Genomic DNA, 22,905 nt, shown 5'->3' with positions numbered 1-22,905 from the left:
TTAGAAAACGAAAGTGCCCTGTTTACTAAGCCACGCTGTAGGCACGCTAACGTTTTTAGCGCTAAATGCTAGAGACAACCTATAGGAATATATGGGTGTCTCTAGCATTTAGCGAGTGCTAATTTTACTGCACGCTAAAACATCTTTAGTAAAAAGCGCCCTCGGTGTGGTAATGCCGACAAAGCATTCAACTAACCTCAAAACTAAGGAGGGGGGGGGGGGGCGGGTTTATAGCAAAACACACAAATGTCAGATTTGGTTAGAAGGAATTTTCTTTTGACTTTCCAGAGGAGAGACAGTGGTGTTGCAGTGGGAAAGGCCGTGGCACACCAGATCATCTGCCTGTTCCCAGCAGTGGACACCACAGGATGGCAAGAGGGGAGTGGGTTTCATGACACCAGCTCCAGAAAACTGGCACCCCCAATTTAAGTAATTCTGTGCTTGAGGCTGACACTGAATGCCCAAACACAGATCTCCCCATCATAGACTCCCGCTCCCACCCTCTTACTGGGTAGGATTTGGAAAATAAATAGACCCTGTCCAGAGGGATAAGTTTATCAAGTCCTGGTTTTACTCCTAGCCTCCGCGACTAATGTCACAGTCCAGCTGTCGGGGTTCTGTCACACCTGGGTCGCGAAACTGACGTTTCAGCCACCACACTGTGGTTTTCTTCAGGATGGAAAAGTCAAAAGAAATTCCTGCTACTCAAATTTGACAGGTGCTCTTGTGCATTTGGAAGTCAAAGTGGTCGAGAAGCCCCTTTTTATTAAGTACATTTCTTCCTTTATTTTTGATATTAAACTCTCCTCACTACTGAGGTTAGCTGAAGCAAATACTCTTGCCGGGACTGATCAGCAGAGACCCAGCAGAGGACGGACAGCACTGGTAGAACTATTTCTGGGGTCCTGATACTGACCTACCCAGGGTGCTATATGGCAGGACTGAGGTACACTGTCTGAGGCAGTGGCGTAGGAAGGGGGGGGGGCGGTGGGGCGGTCCGCCCCGGATGCACGCCGCTGGGGGGGGGTCTCGGCTCCGCTGGTTCACTGCTCTCTCTGCCCTGGAACAGGTTACTTCCTGTTCCGGGGCAGAGAGAGCAGGCAACCAGCGGAGCTGACGCAGCTCCCAGCAACGTGCAGTCGGGGCGGATCGGCCTTCCTGCCCGTCCCTCGCCGCCTTCGGATGTAGGTATGCGCTCCCAGGGGGGGTGCTCAGTGGCGACCCGCCCCGGGTGTTAGCTGCCCTCGCTACGGCACTGATCTGAGGCTATCCAAAACAGCAAGGGGTACGATGCAGGGCACAGCTAAGGTTTGTGGTGTAGAAGACTGGATTTTCACGGGGAAGAAAACCACACAGCACGATGGTTGAAATGTTGGTTTCACTCACCTGGAAGCAGCACAACCCAGAGAGCTGCAATGATCACAGTTTGATTTCTTTAAGAAACACAGGCACAACAGGGTGAAACTGAACAGTGGTGCTTTAGATTCAGCCTGTAGAAACCCCTGATATCTCCCTTCTTCTACCCCCCACTGTCCTACAGCCCCCAGGTCATGCCCTTCTGACACCCCACTACCAGCTGCAATTTTCCAAAATATAAGCATTTTCTTGCTGCTCACTGCTTAGAGAAGGGATTGACTGGATAAGTGATCTATTTAAATGTTTTAAAATAAATACAGGAAAGCACTGGGTTGGACCCAGTGATCACCCTCCATCTTCCACTGGGAAAAAAGGAAAAAGTTCAAAAAAAGGCTCCAGGGCAGCGACTCACCATGACCTGGCAGAAAATCACCACTGTCGTCACATCCTACTTACCAGCTTTGCGGTTGGGGTGCACCATTCCCCACGTCGCACCACCCCAAAGGAGCCATCCCCCAGCTTCTCAAATAGGGCAAGGTCCTTTTCACTGATGAGGCATGTGAGCGCCACCTGCTGCCCCTCAGTGGGAGGAGGGGAGGTGTCTGCCTTCCGGAACGTGCTTTGGGGCTGAGGCTGCAGCTCCAGCTCTGGCCTCTTCCCGCTGAACACCTGTGGCAGCGAGAACCAAGAGGTGACAGGTGATACGGTGCCCTGCAGCCAAACAAATGAAAGCCTGGTGTCAGGGCAAAAAGATCTGGCAGAAGAGCAGCTCTAGGAAGAAAAAGGGGTCCTGGGATTTGTTTATTCAGCCATGTACACAGGAATCCCTCTCTTCAACACAGCTAAAAACGCACGCCTTATGCAACCAGCGAGTTCACTCGGCTCCATTATAGGAGGGGAACTTTCCGGGTAAATGCCTTTGCAAACTACCCTCTTTAAAGCAGCCTTGGCAGAGCTGCCAAGTTACCCAGTTCCAGGAGGGAGATTTTAAGCCAGTCCTGGAATTCTGGCACCCCCAATTCTGTTGCATTATGGGCCCTAAAGCACTGATTTCAACTGATAGAATCAAAGACTACAAATCCCACACTTCTTTGGGATGAAAATATGGCCAAAAAGCCTCCCTGTAGGAACTGGGCAACTTGACAGCTCTACCTTAGGATAGAAAACGTGTTACTGCAGCTTCGCTCGCTAAAACCATTTTGGAAGGAAAAACTTTCAGGTTTTATGTACAGATTTATTTTTACGTTTTAGCACTTCATATACTGCAAGTGATCCTTGAGGCAACTATACGGTTTACAATTTCTGTTACGGGTACTTTGCACTGTCCCTAGTGGGCTCACAATCTAAGTTATATCTTGTACCTGGGGCAATGTTTATGTTTATTAAAAAGCTGCTTGATATCCCACTATTTCTGAATGGCAGGTCAGAGTGGCTTACAGTTAAAAAAAAATAATTTGACAAAGACAGGGAACCAAGTACAGAGAAAGACCATTACGACTTACGCTGCTGCTGTGTGGGAGCTTCGCACTGCATTTCATTCAGGGGAATATATCACACAAAAATTTTGGAAAGCATCAGCCTTTTGAAATTAGTCTATTGAAGCCTCCTTTGTCATTGGTGTGACCCCTGTCGCAGGTGCGGTAGCACCGAAACACGGCCCGTGTCGGGTCTTTCTTCAATCAAAGTTCACTATTAAAGGATTTTTTTTTCATGAAAGAACTGTGTTCCCTTTTGTTTTTAAAAGGCCCTTTGTGCTGTTTTTTTTGTTTACAGTTAAAAAAAACCCCATAATTAATTAAAATAGAAAAGAACACCATAATACAATAGGAAAGCAACAAGGGTTAGGTACACACACAAAAGATCTGGGACAGTCAGACCAAGCCTGAACCCCCCCCCCCCCCCCCCCAAAAAAAAAATCTTCAAATCTATGCTGAAAACCCACCTTTTCACCACTTCTTTTGATTCCTAGCCACTACTCATTTGCCTCCCCCCACCCCTTGTTCCTTCTCACCCAGTACTTCCCTCGCCCTTAATTGTCTTATCTGTCTGTATTATTTTTAGATTGTAAGCTCTATTGAGCAGGGACTGTCTCTCTGTGTCAGGTGTTCAGCGCTATACAAATGCTAATAATAATAATAATGGGGATTTGAAAGCTGTTTTAAATAGAAGAGTTTTCAGTAAAATGTTAAAAGACAATTCAGACTGAATATAGGGAGGAAGGGAGCAAGAAAATAAAAAGCAGAAGAGGCTAAGTGACTTTCCCATGGTCACACAGAGCTGCAGAGAGAATTGAACCTGGCTCCCCAGGATCTCAACGCATCAGGCAGCAGCGGGGACTGAACCTGGTTCCCCAGGTCCGCAACCTGCTGCACTAACCATTAGGCCACTCCTCCACTCAGCACAATATGAAGGAACAGTGTGCAAGCCTGAAAATGTAAAACAAGGTGGGACAGAAGAAACAATGGCATGGGGTCTAGGGGTCTGACCTAGTGACAGAAAACCGCTTCTGCGTGCCAGACAACAGGACCATCCTGGTGAAAAGATAAGAATGCAGAACACACCCTGAGCTTTATAATCTAGTTTTACTAGCCAAGAACAGAATATGCGACGGTGGAGGTGGCGGCGACAGAGGAAGGTCAGTGGTAGCGTCAGGGGAGGGTCGGCGGCGGGAGGGGGATCCAAAGTGGCGTGGGGGGTCGGCAGCTGGGGGAGGTGTGCTAAACTGTGCCCCCCCCCCACCTCGGGCTCTGGACCCTCCTCCCACCGAGGTCTGGCTACGCCCCTGGCCAGGAGCAGGGCCGCAGAAGACAAACGCAAATAGGAACGGAGGTGTGGAAGACCCTGAACAATTTTCAGAGGATGGTATTCATGAAAAGCCAGCTCCACTGGCTGACCTTTTCAATGCTTCTCTAGAGTCAAGGTGGTCCCAGAGGACTGGAGAAGAACAAATGTGGTCCCTCTCCAAAAAAACGGAAGGAAAGAAGAGGTTGGGAACTACAGGCCAGTAAGTCTAACTTCTGTGGTAAGTAAATGAATGGAAACGCTTTTAAAACAGAGATTAGAACACTTCTATAGCGCTACGAGGCATAGGCAGCGCTGTACACCATACACAAAAGACAGTCCCTGCTCAAAGAGCTTACAATCTAGATAAGACAGATAAACAGAACGATTAAGTGTAAGGGAATAAATAGGTGAGGATAAAGGACAGGGCAATTGAGTAGTGGTTAGGGGTCAAAAGCAGTGGTAAAGAGGTGGGTTTAAGACTGGACTTGAAAACGGCCAAAGACGGGGCTAGACGTAGTCTATTAAATCTGGGTGGTGTATTTAGATTTTAGCAAAGCCTTTGACATGGTTCCACACAGGCGACTTATGAATAAACCAAGCGCCCTCAGTATGGGCCCTAAAGTGACTGACTCGGTTAGAAACTGGTTGAGTGGAAGGTGACAGAGGGTGGTGGTAAACGGAGCTCATTCTGAGAAAGAGGAATGTTACCAGTGGTGTGCCACAAGGTTCGGTTCTTGGGCCGGTACTTTTTAACATTTTTGTAATCAATACTGCTGAAGGGCTGTCTGGTGAGGTTTGCCTCTTTGTGGATGATATCAAAAGCTGCAATAGGGTAGACACCCTGATAGCGTGGATAACATGAGGGAGGACGTAGCAAAGCTAATGGAATGGTCTGAAATTTGGCAGCTTGGATTTAATGCTAAAAAAAATGCAGGGTCATGAATTTGGGCTTCAGAAACCCCAGGGAACAGTACAGTTTAGGGGGTGAAGAACCTTTGTGCATGAAAGAGGAAAGGGACTTGGGTTTGATCATAGAATGTTGTGACTCTGGGCAAGTCACTTAACCCTCCATTGCCCCATGTAAGCTGCATTGAGCCTGCCATGAGTGGGAAAGTGCGGGGTACAAATGTAACAAAAAAAAAATGTTGGGTATTATTAGGAAAGGTATGGAAAACAGGTGTGAGGATGTTATAATGCCGTTGTATCGCTCCATGGTGCGACCGCACCTTGAGTATTGTGTTCAATTCTGGTCGCCACATCTCAAGAAAGATATAGTAGAATTGGAAAAGGTGCCGCGAAAGACTAAGGAGGCTAGGGCTTTTCAGCTTGGAGAAGAGACGGCTGAGGGGAGACAAGATAGAGGTGATAAAATAATGATGAGTGGAACAGGTAGATGTGAGGCGTCTGTTCACGCTTGTCCAAAAATACTAGGACTAGGGGGCATGCAATGAAACTACAGTTAGTAAATTTAAAACAAATCGAAGAAAATGTTTCTCACCCAACGCGTAATTAAACTCTGGAATTCGTTGCCGAGAACGTGGTGAAGGCGTTATCTTGGACCAGTTTAAAAAGGGGTTAGACGGTTTCCTAAAGAACAAGTCCATAACCACTACTAAATGGACTTGGGAAAGAATCCACAATCCATGTATAGAATGTTTGTACGTTTGGGAAGCTCGCCAGTGCCCTTGGCCTGGAGTGGCCGCTGTCTTGGACAGGATGCTGGGCTCGTTGACCCTTGGTCTTTTCCCAGTGTGGCATTACTATGTACTTATGATCTTCAGGTGGCCAAACAGGTAGAAAAGGTGACGGTGAAAGCTAGAAGGATGCCTGGGTGCATATGGAGAGGAATGGCCAGTAGGAGAAAGGAGGTGATGATGCCCTCCCCTGTAGAAGACCCTGGTGAGACCTCATTTAGAGATTACTGGTTCAAGCTTTGACCTGTCCAGATTGGGCTACAGTAATATCATTTTAATGCTTGCACAACAACGATTATCAGATGTCTTCAGCTCATACAAAATACAGCAGCACATCTGATTTTCTCACTTGGGCCGTTTTACATCAGCCATTTCATAGTTGATGAGGTTTGCGAGGCCAGGGCAAAATTCAAATTCTGCACCACTGCCTTTCAGGTTATTTATAGTTTTGCACTTTATTTATGTGACCTGGTGGAACTTCTACATCATACTTCAAGTAATAGTATGAAACCTCACAATCAAACGTGGCTAAAATGTCCTTCTGTTTAAGTCTGTTAGACCAAGGAAACTTTTTGATTCGCCTCAGTACTATGTTTATGTCTATTTAAAACTTGATAGACCACCTTTACACAGCAATAGGCCAAAGCAGATAAACAATAAAAATATCAACATAAAATCATGAAGGAACATCATTTCAATAGGAAAGAAAACATTCCTTCAAACGTAAGTTAAAAATGCGTAATAATATACAACGAAAATCACAGAAACACAGTTAAAGATCGACAGGCAATGGTGTGTGCAATCCAGATCAGGAAATAAAATTATTCAGAAATTAGTCCTGAAAAGCCAATTGAAAGAAATGAGTCTTTAAACGTTTTCTAAACTTTGGAAGGGAAAGTTCCAACAAGATATTGTCCGGATTGTCTCTTTCTGGAACCTTCTTCCTACTGAGATTTGAATGATAAGGAATTATCAGGTTTCCGAAAAGCTCTCAAAACTTTTCTATTTCAAAAATTCTCTGAATTATGAACAGTTAGCTTGTTAGATTGCTATTTTTTTTCATGATATCCTGGGTGTTATCAGTGGCGTAGCAGGGCGGGGGCGGTGGGGGGCGGTCCGCCCCGGGTGTCAACGGTGGGGGGGGTGCATCCGTCCACCCCCCCCCCCCGGCGGCAGCGCCTCCCCCCCCCCCCGACACGGTCCCCACCTGCCTACGAGCTCCATCCATCTGCAGCGCTGGCTGTAAAGAAGAAATCGCTTCGTCGGCCCTTCACCTCACTCACTGTGGTCCCGCCCTTGAGGAAACAGGAAGTTACGTCAGAGGGCGGGACACAGTGAGTGAGGGAAGGGCCGACAAAGCGATTTCTTCTTTACAGCAGCACTGCAGATGGATGGGGCTCGTAGCAGGTGGGGACCGTGTCGGGGTGGCACTAGCCGAGGGGGGGCGGTCCCACGTGCGGTGGGGAGGGGTGTCGTGGTTGGTCTACACCTGGGGGGGTGGGGGGGTGCAGCAGGCGATCCGCCCCGGGTGGCAGCCCGGCCCCCGCTACACCACTGGTGTTATTACCGTTCTGCCTACTTACCATGTAATTACCCATTGGTTTCATGCATTTTTATTTATTTATTTAAAAATGTATATTCCACCTACAACTAGCAGAGTACAATATCACATGCATATCAGAAGAAAAACAAACTGCAAATAAAACATACAAACAAAAAAATACAACATAGTAGCCCCATAATAACTCGTACAAAAATAGTCCTCAGCAACTTCAAAATAAACATTGTATCAAGGTAAAGAGTTAACTGCAACTCTTATTGATTCCACAATGAACTAAAAGTCCTGTATATGTAATGTGTACAATTCTGGAGACCCACCTTCAAAAAGACATAAACAGGATGGAGTCGGTCCAGGGGACGGCTATTAAAACGGTCATTGGTCTTCGTCATAAAAGCGTATGGGAACAGACTTAAAGATCTCAAGGCTGGAGAAGGGTAGGACATGATAGAGACATTTAATACCGGCACGGCATCAACGCACAGGAGGCGAATCTCTTTCAATTGAAAGGAAGCTCTGGAATGAGAAGGCAAATGATGAAGGAGAAAGGGGATAGACTCAGAAGTACCTGAGGAAATACGTCTTCACGGAAAGAGTGGTGATTTCATGGAAACGGCCTCCTGGTGGAAGTGGTGGAGATGAAAACAGTATCTGAATTCAAGAGAGCTTGGAGGAGTCCATAGGATCTCCAAGGGTGTGACAGGGAGAGTAGATGGCATGAATGGGCAGACCTGGACAGGCCATGCGGTCTTTTCTGCCTACATTTTTCTAAGTTTCTACGTAATCTAAAAGGATAGTTTTAAGGTCCTTTAAGAGAGAAGAGCTTTCATCATTTGGGGTTTGAAGGAGAAAGCTGAATCTAAAGAAACCCTACAGCCCCAGCCTGAAGGGTTTTAGAGAAGAGATGTTCCATCGATGTTTGGGTGGTTCAAGGAAGGGGGGCAGTTCAAGAGAGTCTGATCACTTCTAATTTGGAAATGCAAATTTATTTATTTGATTTAGCTCGCACTTTTTTCCGTAGTAGCTCAAGATGAGTTACATTCAGGTACTCTGGATATTTCTCTGTCCCAGGGGGCTCACAATCTAAGTTTGTACCTGAGGCAATGGAGGGTTAAGTGACTTGCCCAGGATCACAAGGAGCAGCAGTGGGATTTGAAACCGGCCACCTCCGGATGTTAAGACTGGTGCTCTAACCACTAGGCTTGCGGTAGTGATGTTTAAACCTGCAGTAAGCACATGTTACCGCTTACCGCAGCTTAGAAAAGGTCCCCTTACTCTGCCCAAACTGAGCAAACTCCTCCGCTGTTGCCTGTGACTGATTCCAATAGTTGTGCTTGCCATGTACCCCAAGTACTGCAGCAAATTTTCAAAGGAAAACCATGTGTGTTGCTTACTTTTAAAAATTAACCTGCACAAGTATGTAACCTTAAAAAACCGCTGTGTACTTTGATCTTACTTCTGCAGGCAGCTTGGGTGAGAGAGGGGGAGCATAAATAATGCAGGTACAACTGAAAATCCCAAACATGCAAACATGCCTCCCCCCCCCATCCCTTCAAACACAGCTACAAGGGTGTGCGATATGAAAGCCAACACTTACGAATAGCCCAGAAAAAGCCTGTTTCACACAAGACCATATACTCAGGTAACGGGCATTGAAAAGTGATTTCTGAATAATTTTTGTCACAATTATATATCACACACACATATATATCACTGTCCCAACCACACATTCACAATCCAATGTGTGCTGCTGTCAGTGTAACCACACCTCCTCTGCTCCCACCCAGCATCCACTCAGCAGCAATAATGGCCCTCCCCACAAGGGACGCAAAAGGAGACGTACTTTAGTCATCCAGGACTTGCGCTTACACATCGCCCGTCTCTTCTTTACCGCCTCCCACAGCCGCCTCTGACCTGCAGGAACAAGAGAACATCGATTTACCACCCCGAGAAGCTGCTTCAGGATATCTTTTAAAAAAGAATATGGGATATTCCCATAAGCTGTCTGCCCCAGGCTCCCTGAAGTCAGCTACAGGAGAACTATTTGTAAGGAACAGTGTAATGCCCCGAGGGGGGGGACACTCAGGGGGAAAGTTATCAATGTGGGATACTGTTAAGATGTGTTATTTTGCCACTAACTCATGCATTTTTACGACAGGTCCCATTGTATGCAATGACACCTAGTTACTAATAACTGCGGTTAACAGTAAAATAATACGTTTTAATGGTTACCCATGTTGATAACTTTCCCCTTTAATTAATGAAAAAAGAAGTCTTGAGAAAATCGAAATCATTGCTATATGTAATAAAAGTGAGCCCGGAATAGGAAAATTAAGCTACGTGACATCACTGATGAGGTTGGCTCCTATTGTGGAATGAGGGCATTATGACATCACATCAGCTCTGGTTACCAGAGACTGAAACTCTTCATACTAAGGAGGGAAGTTCATTGCTATGTGTAATAAAAAGTGAGCCATGTATAGGACAATTAAGCTATTGTGACATCACTGATGAGGTTGGCTCCTATTGGTGGAATGAGGCATTATGACATCACAATATCAGCTCTGCTTACCAGAGACTGAACTCTTCACACTAATGCACCGATGATCAGAAGCAAACGCAGACGCTAGAAGCTATTAGCAACCATACTAGCGTCCGCATTTGCTCCCGCCCCATGATCAGAGCTGGCGAGCACATGAAACAAGCTCGCCGGCTCTGACCACAGGAAGCATGCAAAACAGGGCATTACCTATTCCTCCCCAATGCTCTGCGGTCAGTGCAGCAAACGTTGGCACTGCTCCTGCAGCAAATCCTACTCCTGCTTGGAGCTGGCGTTAGGGTTTGCAGAGCACTGGGAGGAATGGGAGCCCTGTCCAGCAAGCTTTGCATGCTTACAGCCCCCCCCCCCCCCGGACACAGGGAGCAGGAGGTCCAGTGTGCCTCCAGCCCCCCTAACCCCCCCAAACAAGTTTCCCTGGTGACCCAGTGGGCTAACCCAGGACAGAGGGGGCTGGAAGTCCGGTGGGACCTCCAGCCATTCCCCCCCCCCCCCCCGACACAAAAAAAAACTCCTTGGTGGCCTAGTGGGCAACCCTACCCCCCCCCCCCCATCCACCCTGGTGCTCTAGTGCCCCCCAAACACCCAACACCCCCCCCCCAGTAGCACTCCCTCCTCCTGGTGCATCACCTTCATAATTGCGGTGCTCTGCCCTGCCCGATACATAAGGAGTTTGATCATCGGGTCCCCTAAGGGAGGAAGTTATCAACGTGGACTACTGTTAAGATGTGTTATTTTACCACTAACTGGTGCTATTTTAACACAGCACCTACTTTACGCAGTGAGACCTAGTTACTAATAACTGGGGTTAACAATAAAATAACACAGTAGCTCAGGTTGATAACTTCCCTCTTGAGATGATCTATCTGCAGTCCCTCCCCTCCCAGCTCTGCCTGTTTCTGGGACACAACTTGCATTGGGAACTGCTTTGGAACAGGGCAGGGTCCTGTAAGGAATGTACACTCAATAGCTGTTAGGTGTCTTGGTTTGCACCAGACTCAGTGAACCCCTTCCTCACGGCTCTGTCATCTGTCTGGGGTATACTTGCACCAAGCTCTGTGTGTGTTGGTCCAGATTTCAGCTCTGCTATAGCTACCTCTAGCTCAACCTTTGGCAGCCTGGGATGAAACCCACTTTTCTTCAGTGATTCACCCAACAGTTTAAGCCCACAGAATAGCTTTCCGAACTTCTATTGGAGTCTCCTTTTGAAGGGTCTCCTAAGAGCCTCCGTGGTCCATTTTTCAGGTCTAACTGAAAGCAGATTACATTTCTTACGCAGAGGTGAAGGGGATCGAGTATCCGAATAGTAATCAGCACGTAAAACAAGAGACCAATGACATTACACGTGTGCCCTGTGGGAGTGAAAGGGTTAAGACTGTGGTATGTGGCCTGCCACGTACAACCATGCCTCAGCCCACAATGTGAAAGGACTTCCCCTCAGACACAAAGGCCCGGGGGATCCCTTGTGCGAGAAACAGTGCCAAACACAAACCCACAAGGACACAGCCGCAGACACGAAATGCTGGTCCCAGCATGAAATCATGTTCAGCTTACTCTCTGAAAGTGAAAACCTTACCCAGATCACCAGTTATGAGAAAAAAAAACAAACAAACATTTGGGGGCATAAGCTGGTGAAATCACACCTGCCTGTCTCTTCCACAGCCAGTAAACAGCATTTCCAGTCATGTCTGAGCCAGTACTAAAAGCTAATAACAATCCATGTCACAAAACACGCCTTTGCCACTCCAGGATCCAGACACAGTGCTACAAGCATTACTATACCACAGTCCAGAGCCTCTACTGGCCAGGCCTGTGACTGCCCCCTACTGGAGATAATGAACAGCTGGCATTTCTTTCCAAATGGAGAATAGAAACAAGCTGAGGTCTCAGCTGGATTCATGGTAGCCCAAAATGCTATGTTTTCTGGACGCCTGCATATATAGCAGAAACACCCCCCACACACACATGCTAACACACCCCTCCCCCCATACGCACCTGGCCGGCCCATGCCAATCTTCTCCAGGTCTTCATTCTTGACGTAGTCGAAGTGGGAGAGGCGGGTGACATTGAGGTCATCGCGAATGCGTAAGAAGTACTGCTGCAGCTGCACCTCTGTCAGAAGTTCCAGAAGCCACTCCGAGCCCTCATCTGATTGCATACTCAGTCTCTGAGAAGAAAGAGGTTAAAATGAGCCTCCGACACCTTCCCCCCCCCTCCTACATTAGAAACCAGAGGGATATGATTGGTCTCAGCACCCACTTTGCTCTTTGGGGTAACCCTCTAAGGTGGGACCTCTATATTTAAAGTAACAGCACCTATGCATGTAAATGCCAAAATTCCACCTAAGCGCTTCAGCGAACACGGTCATATCTTACATAGCGCATATTTGGCAGATAGGCATTCACACAGGCAGAATCTGGGCAGGACTCACACATGCAAAATACTAGGACCAGGGGGCACGCGATGAAGCTACAAAGTAGTAAATTTAAAACGAACTGGAGAAAATATTTCCTCACTCAACACGTAATTAAACTCTGGATTTCGTTGCCAGAGAATGCAGTAAAAGCGGTTAGCTTAGCGGGGTTTAAAAAAAGGTTTGGATGGCTTCCTAAAGGAAAAGTCCATAAGCCATTGTTAAAATGGACTTCGGGAAAATCCACTGCTTATGTCTAGGATAAGCAGCATAAAAGGTATTGTACTGTTTTGGGATCTTGCCAGGTACTTGTGACCTGGATTGGCCACCGTTGGAAACAGGATGCTGGACTTGATGGACCTTTGGTCCTTCCCAGTATGGCAATACTTATGTACTTATAGAACACTATAGGCTGTGTGCGTGTCTCTGGAAAGTTTTATGGCTTACGTATAAATGTTCCTACCTCAATTATGTAGTCTATAAACTAAAGTAAATTACTACTTCTCTTTATAAAGCAATATAGCGCAGTGTTATAGAATTATCCCATTTATGAATAACATTTCAGTATTAAAACCAGCACAACCCCCCCCCCCCCCCCGCTACTTACACCCCCAAATATGACTAGATTAAAAGAGAAAGAAGCATTCAAATGTGCAAATATTTATTACTGGACTATAATTACTGATAATTCTCACACATAATAAACGACTTACACCATATTCAGACCAGTCAATTAAAAACATGCATAAAACCCACCTAAACTCCAATGTCAGAAGCTTAATCAAATTACAAACAGAAACTATATAACAGTTTTGAAAAATCAACACAAGCAAAGGCAAAATTAAAAACCTAACAACTCAAAAAATGGATTAAAAAAATAAGCCATTTACGAGTCTATGTTTGATTTTCTTGCTTTTTTTTTTTTTTTAAATGGTTTTTGAATCAATATTTTTGTTTTGTTTTACGTGTTGATTATTTTTTTGGTTGATGGTTTCAGGCTTATAATTTGATTATGTATCAGGATTATTAATCATTAACTATACTCCAGTAATAAATATTTCCCTTTTGGCTTTATGCTACTATTTTCGGTATTGATTTATAAACACGAGAACTGGCACATCTGTAGTAATTGGTATCACATCACAGACCTGCACAACAGCTCTGCCATATGCCCAGGACACCAGGCGAAACCCAGGAGCTGGCTAAAAGCTTCTACGCAAAGAGAAACGCTGCCAACTTTTAATTACCTCCATTTTAACTGGCCAGAACTGGAGGAAGAATATTACCAGATGCCCGGTAACGCAGCCCGGCTTCTATACACACGGATGCCAAGCACCCGTGTTTTCAATTTACTCTCAAATGCGGTAAATGCCCAACACAGCATTAACAAGTCCCACTTTCGGGCCAAAAGTGGAGATTTCATTTTTTTTTCTGTCAAAATGAAAAATTAAACAGAGCTTCCGACAACAGCTGTGCTAAGTGACCACTCAGCAACCCCACCTTACAGGCACTGTGAAAGGAATCACGTCCCCCAGAACACGAGACCCCAAGGATAGGAATAGAGACCACGGAATAAGCAGCTGTAACCAGGCTGCCCACAGAATTAAAAAAAAGAAAAGAAAAGAAAAACAGACAGAACTGTTTCTGTTTAACAACTAAAAACAAGATCAACCAAAGCAGATGCTGAAGGGAAAGGGAATTCTGCTTCAGAACTAAATAAATAAACATAGTAGATGACGGCAGAAAAAGACCTGCACGGTCCATCCAGTCTGCCCAAGAAGATAAATTCATATGTGCTACTTTTTTTTTATTTGTACTGTCCTCTTCAGGGCACAGACCGTATAAGTCTGGCCAGCCCTATCCCCGCCTCCCAACCACCAACCCCGCCTCCCAACCACCAGCTCTGGCACAGACCCTATAAGTCTGCCCAGCACTATCCCCACCTCCCAACCACCAACCCCGCCTGCCAACCACCAGCTCTGGCACAGACCCTATAAGTCTGGCCAGCCCTATCCCCGCCTCCCAACCACCAACCCCGCCTCCCAACCACCAGCTCTGGCACAGACCCTATAAGTCTGCCCAGCACTATCCCCACCTCCCAACCACCAACCCCGCCTGCCAACCACCAGCTCTGGCACAGACCCTATAAGTCTGCCCAGCACTATCCCCGCCTCCCAACTACCAGTCCCGCCTCCCACCACCAGCTCTGGCACAGACTGTATAAGTCTGCCCAGCACTAGTCCCGCCTCCCAACCCCCAGCCCCGGCACAGACCGTATAAGTCTGCCTAGCACTATCCCCGCCGCCCAACCACCAGCCCCGGCACAGACCGTATAAGTCTGCCCAGCACTAGTCCCGCCTCCAAACCACCAGCCCCGGCACAGACCGTATAAGTCTGCCCAGCACTAGCCCCGCCTCCCAACCACCAGCTCTGCCACCCATTCTAGACTAAGCTCCTGAGGATCCCTTCCTTCTGCACAGGATTCCTTTGTTTATCCCACGCATGTTTGAATTCCGTTACCGTTTTCATCTCCACCACCTCCCGCAGGAGGGCATTCCAAGCATCCACCACCCTCTCCGTGAAAAAATACTTCCTGACATTCTTCTTGAGTCTGCCCCCCTTCAATCTCGTATCGTGCCCTCTAGTTCTACCGCCTTCCTATCTACGGAAAAGGTTCGTTTGCGGATTAATACCTTTCAGATATTTGAACGTCTGTATCATATCACCCCTGTTTCTCCTTTCCTCCAGGGTATACATGTTCAGGTCCGCAAGTCTCTCCTCATACGTCTTGTAACGCAAATCCCATACCATCCTCGTAGCTTTTCTTTGCACCGCTTCAATTCTTTTTACATCCTTAGCAAGGATGCGAGGCCAGCTGTTAGGGGGCGCTCTGCATAAATGTGAACATCTGGAGCAGCAGCGGATACTGGAGCCTGAACACACAGGGCGGCTCCGACACACAGTTCCACTCACCACCTGTGCGAGAGATCTAAGCTAAACATACCTCCGTCTCAACCCCTGCACATAAAACACACACAATCGTGCAAGAAACTACTTTGGCGTGATTGAAATTGGTCTGGAGGAATCTATTACTTTCTCTTCAATAATGGGCAACAGTTACCCCCCTGCTTCATTTGTAACAGCTAATCAAAGGGTCCTTTTACTAAGGTGTGCGCTAGTATAAGCGTGTGGATTGGACGCACACAGATCCGTTTTTCAGCGCACCTGTAAAAATGCGTTTTTAAAAAAATTTTGACCGAAAATAGACGTGCAGTAAAATGAAAATTGGCGCGTGTCTATTTTGGGTCTGAGACATTACCACCACCCATTGACTTAGCAGTAAGGTCTCATGCGTTAACCGGGTCTATGCGCGTAGAATACCTTTTACCCGCCCGGTAGAGCCGCGCACCAGAAAATACAAATCATTTTCTGGTGCGCGTAAAAAATGAAATTACCACCCGGTGCCACATGGTACCCGGGTGGTAATTCCAAACTGACGCGTATTGGACTTGCCTAGATGCCTACGCGGCTTAGTTAAATCGCTCCCAACTTTGTTAAGCCTATCAACGAGGATCAGTCCATCTGGTTGTGCTTTTCAATGTCCACTTGCTTGCAGGGGGTGGCAGGAAAGGGGGATGAGGTGCATGGAGGACGGGGGCACAGCTTTCACCACCTCACTCTTCTTCCCCCACTCCTCCACCTTACCCTACATTCTCTCAGCCCTCCAAACCCCTCCCTCCCCACACACGGTGTATCTTCAGGCTAGAGTTGTGCACAGTAGATTGTGGCTATTTTTAAACCCTGTTGCCTTCCAACTTTCCCCTCAAATGCTCCACCCGGACCGGCAGCAGGAGAAGTGCTTAAGCATGTACTATCTCTTCCTGCCGCAGGCTCAATCTCACGGTATGAGCTGTCCGATTATGCAACTCGTACTGTCAGATTGTCCCTGTGGCAGCATGAGATGAAATGTGCTTAAGAGCTTCTTCTGCAGCCAGTCCAGGTAGAGCAGATGAGGAAAAGGACGAGGAAGCAGTGAGGCAACACTTAGAAATAACCACAAAGCTGCCACACCCAGCCTGCTCCCATCAGGCAGCCGCTGCCAGGTTCTTCACTGTTTGGGTGATGTGGGCCTGGCCTCCAGAGGCTCACTGCCTCTTCTGTTTGAGTCTCTGTACAGAGGGATGGACAAGACAGATCACTCTCACTTTTTTTGCTAAAGAAGATGGACAGACAGATTGACTGACCAATAACAAAATGCACTCTCACTTTTTTGCTAAAAAAGATGGACAGACAGATTGACTGACCCTTAACAAAAAGCACTCTCACTTTTTTGCTAAAAGATGGACAGACAGATTGACTGACCAATAACAAAATGCACTCTCACTTTTTTGCTAAAGAAGATGGACAGACAGATTGACTGACCCTTAACAAAATGCACTCTCACTTTTTTGCTAAAAGATGGACAGACAGATTGACTGACCCTTAACAAAATGCACTCTCACTTTTTTGCTAAAAGATGGACAGATTGACTGACCAATAACAAAATGCACTCTCACTTTTTTGCTAAAAGATGGACAGACAGATTGACTGACCCTTAACAAAATGCGCTCTCACCTTTTTGCTAAAAGATGGACAGACAGATTGACTGACCCTTAACAAAATGCACTCTCACTTTTTTGCTAAAAGATGGACAGATTGACTGACCCTTAACAAAATGCACTCTCACTTTTTTGCTAAAAGATGGACAGACAGATTGACTGACCAATAACAAAATGCACTCTCACTTTTTTGCTAAAGAAGATGGACAGACAGATTGACTGACCAATAACAAAATGCACTCTCACTTTTTTTTTTTTTTGCTAAAAACCCTGTAAAAGCAGCTATTCTGGAAATGAAGGTTTGTGATGCCCCATCTCAACAGAAGTGGGTTCTGATGGAAATCCAATGGAACAGGAGCAAGATCAAAACAGAGAAACAGAAAGACTAATGACAAGAAGAAAACGCTAAATGATTCCAGACAAATTCAGTGGCTGAAAATATTTCACAGCAAAAGGACTGGGCTGAAATCATTTCTGAGCGGAGACTCGGTCATTAAGAACAAAACTGAGAGCCAGCCCTCAGTATAGGGTAACTGGCCATGCAGATGAGAAGGATGTTAGAGAGTGATTTCCTAAAAGGAAACATTACAGGGGAGGGGGGTTAAAGCTATCACATGGTGTCTCAATTCAGGTGCCATGATGGAGAGAGCGCCTATGCCATCACAGAACACTAACATAAAGCAAAAACGTAGCCATGCCCACTTACGGAAGGTCAATGGCTGCTGTAAGTTGACATGCCATGCAACACCTGTATTGTAGCTTCCTAGGACTTGCGTGGCGACATGCCCACGATCCGCCCACGTGTACATCCCCTTGTTTGGCACAGACTATATCGAATAGTGGCCAGAACTTGTGCATGTAAATGCCAATTACCAGTGCCGATGACGCAAGTAAGCGCTGGGAACTCTATAACCTACGCACATATCTGGCACCAAATTTTGGACACCGGTTTACAGAATTGCCCTTTAGGCGGCTGAACCGTTTTTGGCCCCTTACGGACTCCGTATTATACTGAGGGGAGAGAAAACTGCACTGCTCAAACAATATCATTCAGACAAAAATCGTTACATGTTAAAAATGAGGGAGTCGTGGAGAGACAAAATCAACACTAGGAAAAGGACAAAAGGTACCACTATCACAGCCTAAAGTATCTGAAAAATAAGAGATAGGTAAGGAATGAAAGTGGTCGACTAGATCACCACTGGGCAATTCTCTGTGCCTGCACTACCCTGGCCTGTCCCTCACCAGCCACCCTGCTGAGGACTGTGTGCATGCACTGCCAGGTCTTTCACCATGCACCCTAGCTCCCTGTGTATGGACTGCCCTGGTCTTTTCCCATACGCCCTAGAGGGGACTGACTCCCTGTGCATGGATTGCCCTGGTGTTTAGCCATGCGCCCTAGAGGAGACTGTGCATGCACTGCCAGGGTCTTTCACTGTGCGCCCTAGAGGGGACTCCCTGTGTGTGCACTGCCCTGGTCCATTATTATGCACTTTAGAGGGGACTCCCTGCACGTGCACTGCCCTGGTCCTTTATTATGCACTTTAGAGGGGACTCCCTGTGAATGCACTGCCCTGGTCCTTTATTATGCACTCTAGAGGGGACTCCCTGTGCATGCACTGCCCTGGTCCTTTATTATGCACTCTAGAGAGGACTCCCTATGCGTGCACTGGCCTGGTCCTTTATTATGCACTCTAGAGGGGACTCCCTGCGCGTGCACTGCCCTGGTCCTTTATTGTGCACTTTAGAGGGGACTCCCTGTGAATGCACTGCCCTGGTCCTTTATTATGCACTCTAGAGGGGACTCCCTGCGCGTGCACTGCCCTGGTCCTTTATTATGCACTTTAGAGGGACTCCCTGTGAATGCACTGCCCTGGTCCTTTATTATGCACTCTAGAGGGGACTCCCTGTGCATGCACTGCCCTGGTCCTTTATTAAGCACTTGAGGGGACTCCCTGTGAATGCACTGCCCTGGTCCTTTATTATGCACTCTAGAGGGGACTCCCTGTGAATGCACTGCCCTGGTCCTTTATTATGCACGCTAGAGGGGACTCCCTGTGAATGCACTGCCCTGGTCCTTTATTATGCACTGCCCTGGTCCTTTATTATGCACTCTAGAGGGGACTCCCTGTGAATGCACTGCCCTGGTCCTTGATTATGCACTCTAGAGGGGACTCCCTGTGCATACACTGCCCTGGTCCTTTATTAAGCACTCTAGAAGGGACTCCCTATGCGTGCACTGCCCTTGTCCTTTATTATGCACTCTAGAGGGGACTCCCTGCGCGTGCACTGCCCTGGTCCTTTATTATGCGCTTAGAGGGGACTCCCTGTGAATGCACTGCCCTGGTCCTTTATTATGCACTCTAGAGGGGACTCCCTGTGCATGCACTGCCCTGGTCCTTTATTATGCACTCTAGAGGGGACTCCCTGTGCATGCACTGCCCTGGTCCTTTATTATGCACGCTAGAGGGGACTCCCTGTGAATGCACTGCCCTGGTCCTTTATTATGCACTCTAGAGGGGACTCCCTGTGCATGCACTGCCCTGTTCCTTTATTATGCACTCTAGAGGGGACTCCCTGTGCATGCACTGCCCTGGTCCTTTATTATGCACGCTAGAGGGGACTCCCTGTGAATGCACTGCCCTGGTCCTTTATTATGCACGCTAGAGGGGACTCCCTGTGCATGCACTGCCCTGGTCCTTTATTATGCACTCTAGAGGGGACTCCCTGTGCATGCACTGCCCTGGTCCTTTATTAAGCACTCTAGAAGGGACTCCCTATGCGTGCACTGCCCTTGTCCTTTATTATGCACTCTAGAGGGGACTCCCTGCATGTGCACTGCCCTGGTCCTTTATTATGCGCTTTAGAGGGGACTCCCTGTGAATGCACTGCCCTGGTCCTTTATTATGCACTGTCCTGGTCCTTTATTATGCACTCTAGAGGGGACTCCCTGTGCATGCACTGCCCTGGTCCTTTATTAAGCACTCTAGAAGGGACTCCCTGTGCATGCACCACCCTGGTCTTTGCCCATGCTCCAGATTAGCCACCTGTTGAGAAGCATCTACACTGCACTGCTAAGTACCTGGATGTCATCAGGACCCGAGTACGGTTTCACTCGCCAGATTATTGCTTGGCTAGTTGGCTTTCTCTGTCTATAGAGCAGCAAAGCCCCCCCACCCCCCACACACGCGCGTTCTGCAGGAAAATACGAAACCTGGGGGCCAGGCAGCGCCGCTAAATGAAATCCAATCCCGCCACCGTTTGTCTTACTCCCCAAAGGCAGGGGCTCGGAGCCTGCCCCGGGGAGCTGCTGCAGCACCGCCTCAACACTTACCCTGTAAACAGGAAAAGCGGCCAGGAAGCGAAAGGATTTGCTCAGACTCCTGATGCGCCTCATCTCGGCGGAGCACCGGGGTGGGGTAGGGGGGAGATCTTAACGGTCAGGGGGACTCATCCCCCAGGGGCTCTCCGCTTCTCGCTCTTCCTGCCTAGTGCATCTGGTCCTCTCCTCCCCCCCCCCCCCCCCTCGATCAGATTCCCATACAAGAGCATTTGATCGGCAGCCAAGAGGATGGAGGGTTCATTTCCTGTGGGCCTGGGAGCTGCGCTTTCAACACTCCCCCCCCCCCCCCCCTTCCTCCCTCCAGCACAGGCTGGACACTGGCTCTGCTGCCACAACGGATCCGGAGGAGGAGGGGGGGGTCCACCCCAACACGATCGCACACCAGAACTCCCCCCCCCCCCCCCCCCCCCCCCACTTTCACGGACATCTTCTTTAACAAGCCCCAGGAGATGAGCCTTAGGGATCCAAAGTGTAGGTACCCCTGGTGGGTAAAAGTCCCAAAAGCATCGTCGACATGGTATTAAGTTAATCACAACACAAGAAAACCGGAAAAAACCTTGAAGAGCAAACTGGCTTTATTATTATGCATCACAGCTGAAAACTGAGGAAGGAAGGACCCCTGTCTACTACTACTTAACATTTCTAAAGCGCTACTAGGGTTACGCAGCGCTGTACAATTTTACATGGAAGGACAGTCCCTGCTCAAGGAGCTTACAATCTAAAAGACAAGTGTAGAGTCAATCTGATAAGGCATACTAAGTTTCTCGAAAGGTTAGGTGCCGAAGGCAGCATTGAAGAGGTGAGTTTTAAGCAGAGATTTGAAGATGGGTAGGGAGGGGGCTTGGCGTAGGGGTTGAGGAAGATTGTACCAGGCACAGGGTGAGACCTGTCGGCTCAGTTTAGGGCTGCGGGGCTTAACCAAGACCGTTTTCTCAATCTGCAAGGGTCTTTCCGGTCCACCCCTGCTTTTTTTTTTCATTTGGTACTACTTGCACTTAGGGGGGGGGGTTGTTTCAGCCTTACGCATATTTTAATGCACTATTTCACTGATTTAAGTTATCAATAGAAATCAAACAAAATAAAACATGGAAAAGAAAATAAGATGATACCTTTTTTATTGGACATAACTTAATACATTTCTTGATTAGCTTTCGAAGGTTGCCCTTCTTCCTCAGATCGGAAGTAAGCAAATGTGCTAGCTGACAGTGTATATAAGTGAAAACATTCAAGCATTACTATGACAGTAAAATAGATACCATTGGAGATTCTACATGGAATGTTGCTACTATTGGAGATTCTACATGGAATGTTGCTATTCCACTAGCAACATTCCATGTAGAAGGCTGCGCAGGCTTCTGTTTCTGTGAGTCTGACGTCCTGCACGTATGTGCAGGACGTCAGACTCACAGAAGCAGAAGCCTGCGCGGCCACATTGGTGATCTACAAGGGCCGACTTCTACATGGAATGTTGCGAGTGGAATAGCAACATTCCATGTAGAATCTATAGAAATCAAACAAAATAAAACATGGAAAAGAAAATAAGATGATACCTTTTTTATTGGACATAACTTAATACATTTCTTGATTAGCTTTCGAAGGTTGCCCTTCTTCCTCAGATCGGAAATAAGCAAATGTGCTAGCTGACAGTGTATATATAAAGTAACACTTTATTTTTAGCAGATTGTGCAGGAAAAAACCTTTTTGATCTTACTTTGGGCATTTCCCCCCACTCTTCCTTGTAAAACTAGATCCGTGTTTGTTTATTTGAAAGAAAAAAAAACAACAACAACCTGATAAATTTTCCTATAAAAAGGCAGTGCTAGGCTAGGACAGTAAATACAGTAGATAAACTACAGCACAAGAGAAGAATAAAAATCTGTGAGATTGTGGGTTGTAAAACCAGCAATAATCAAAGAACATCACTGCATCACAACATCTTTCCAGAAAGCCCAAATGTCAGTCAGGCCCTCTCCAGAACTGCAGCATCCCTTTACCTTTCCTTGCAAGAATACAAAACCCCCCACAGCAGAGGCGTAGCCAGACAGCAGATTTTAGGTGGGCCTAGGCAAGAAGTGGGTGGGCACCAAATGTTCTCTCCCACACCAAAAGCATATCTTAGCTGGTGGGCAAATGCTTCTCTCCAGTCTCCACCTTGGTAGTCTGCAGCAGGCGTGCGCTGAAAACTGAGCGTGCGAAGGTGCCAGTATTGTGGAGAGCAGCATTTTCATTACCATGTGCTACTGGTGGGTGGGCCCCGGCCCACCCAGGCCCACCTGTGGCTACGCCACTGCAGTGCCACCATTCCCCTGCTTCTCACGCTGCTTGTTTCCTGCCTTCAGCCACCGACGCTGGGACTCCTCAAGTATACTCTGGTTAACGCTTGCATGAGGGGGAAGAGGAGTGCATTGCCCGCTCCCCCATTCCACGCCCAGGTACCCCCAAAATTGGAGGGCTGGCTAAGCCCCGGATACAAGGTGCTGCAATGGCTCTTGGGGCTACCTAGCTCAAATATGGTTAGGTCCGCACTGCATGTTGCAGATTTCTCCAGAGATTTTCAATAATATTCAAGTCGGGGACAATGAAGGCCATTCTGAAACTTTTA

The 22,905-nt window shown here is 47.4% G+C and overlaps 1 protein-coding gene across 1 annotated transcript in view; it reads right to left on the bottom strand.

Annotated features, from left to right (window-relative positions):
* LOC115478595 (activated CDC42 kinase 1-like) overlaps positions 1 to 20,367 on the bottom strand; it is a 70,573-nt gene extending 50,206 nt beyond the window's left edge. Inside the window, 4 exon segments of the mRNA XM_030216069.1 lie at positions 1,813 to 2,067; positions 9,236 to 9,306; positions 11,945 to 12,116; positions 20,295 to 20,367. Coding sequence (XP_030071929.1) covers positions 1,813 to 2,067; positions 9,236 to 9,306; positions 11,945 to 12,116; positions 20,295 to 20,357 — 561 coding nt within the window. The 5' untranslated portion in view covers positions 20,358 to 20,367.
* Between the last annotated feature and the right edge of the window lie 2,538 nt (positions 20,368 to 22,905).

Source organism: Microcaecilia unicolor, chromosome 10 (genome assembly GCF_901765095.1).
Source record: "Microcaecilia unicolor chromosome 10, aMicUni1.1, whole genome shotgun sequence".
In the NCBI taxonomy this organism is placed as follows: Eukaryota; Metazoa; Chordata; class Amphibia; order Gymnophiona; family Siphonopidae; genus Microcaecilia; species Microcaecilia unicolor.
This window is presented reverse-complemented; position numbering and strand designations above follow the sequence as displayed.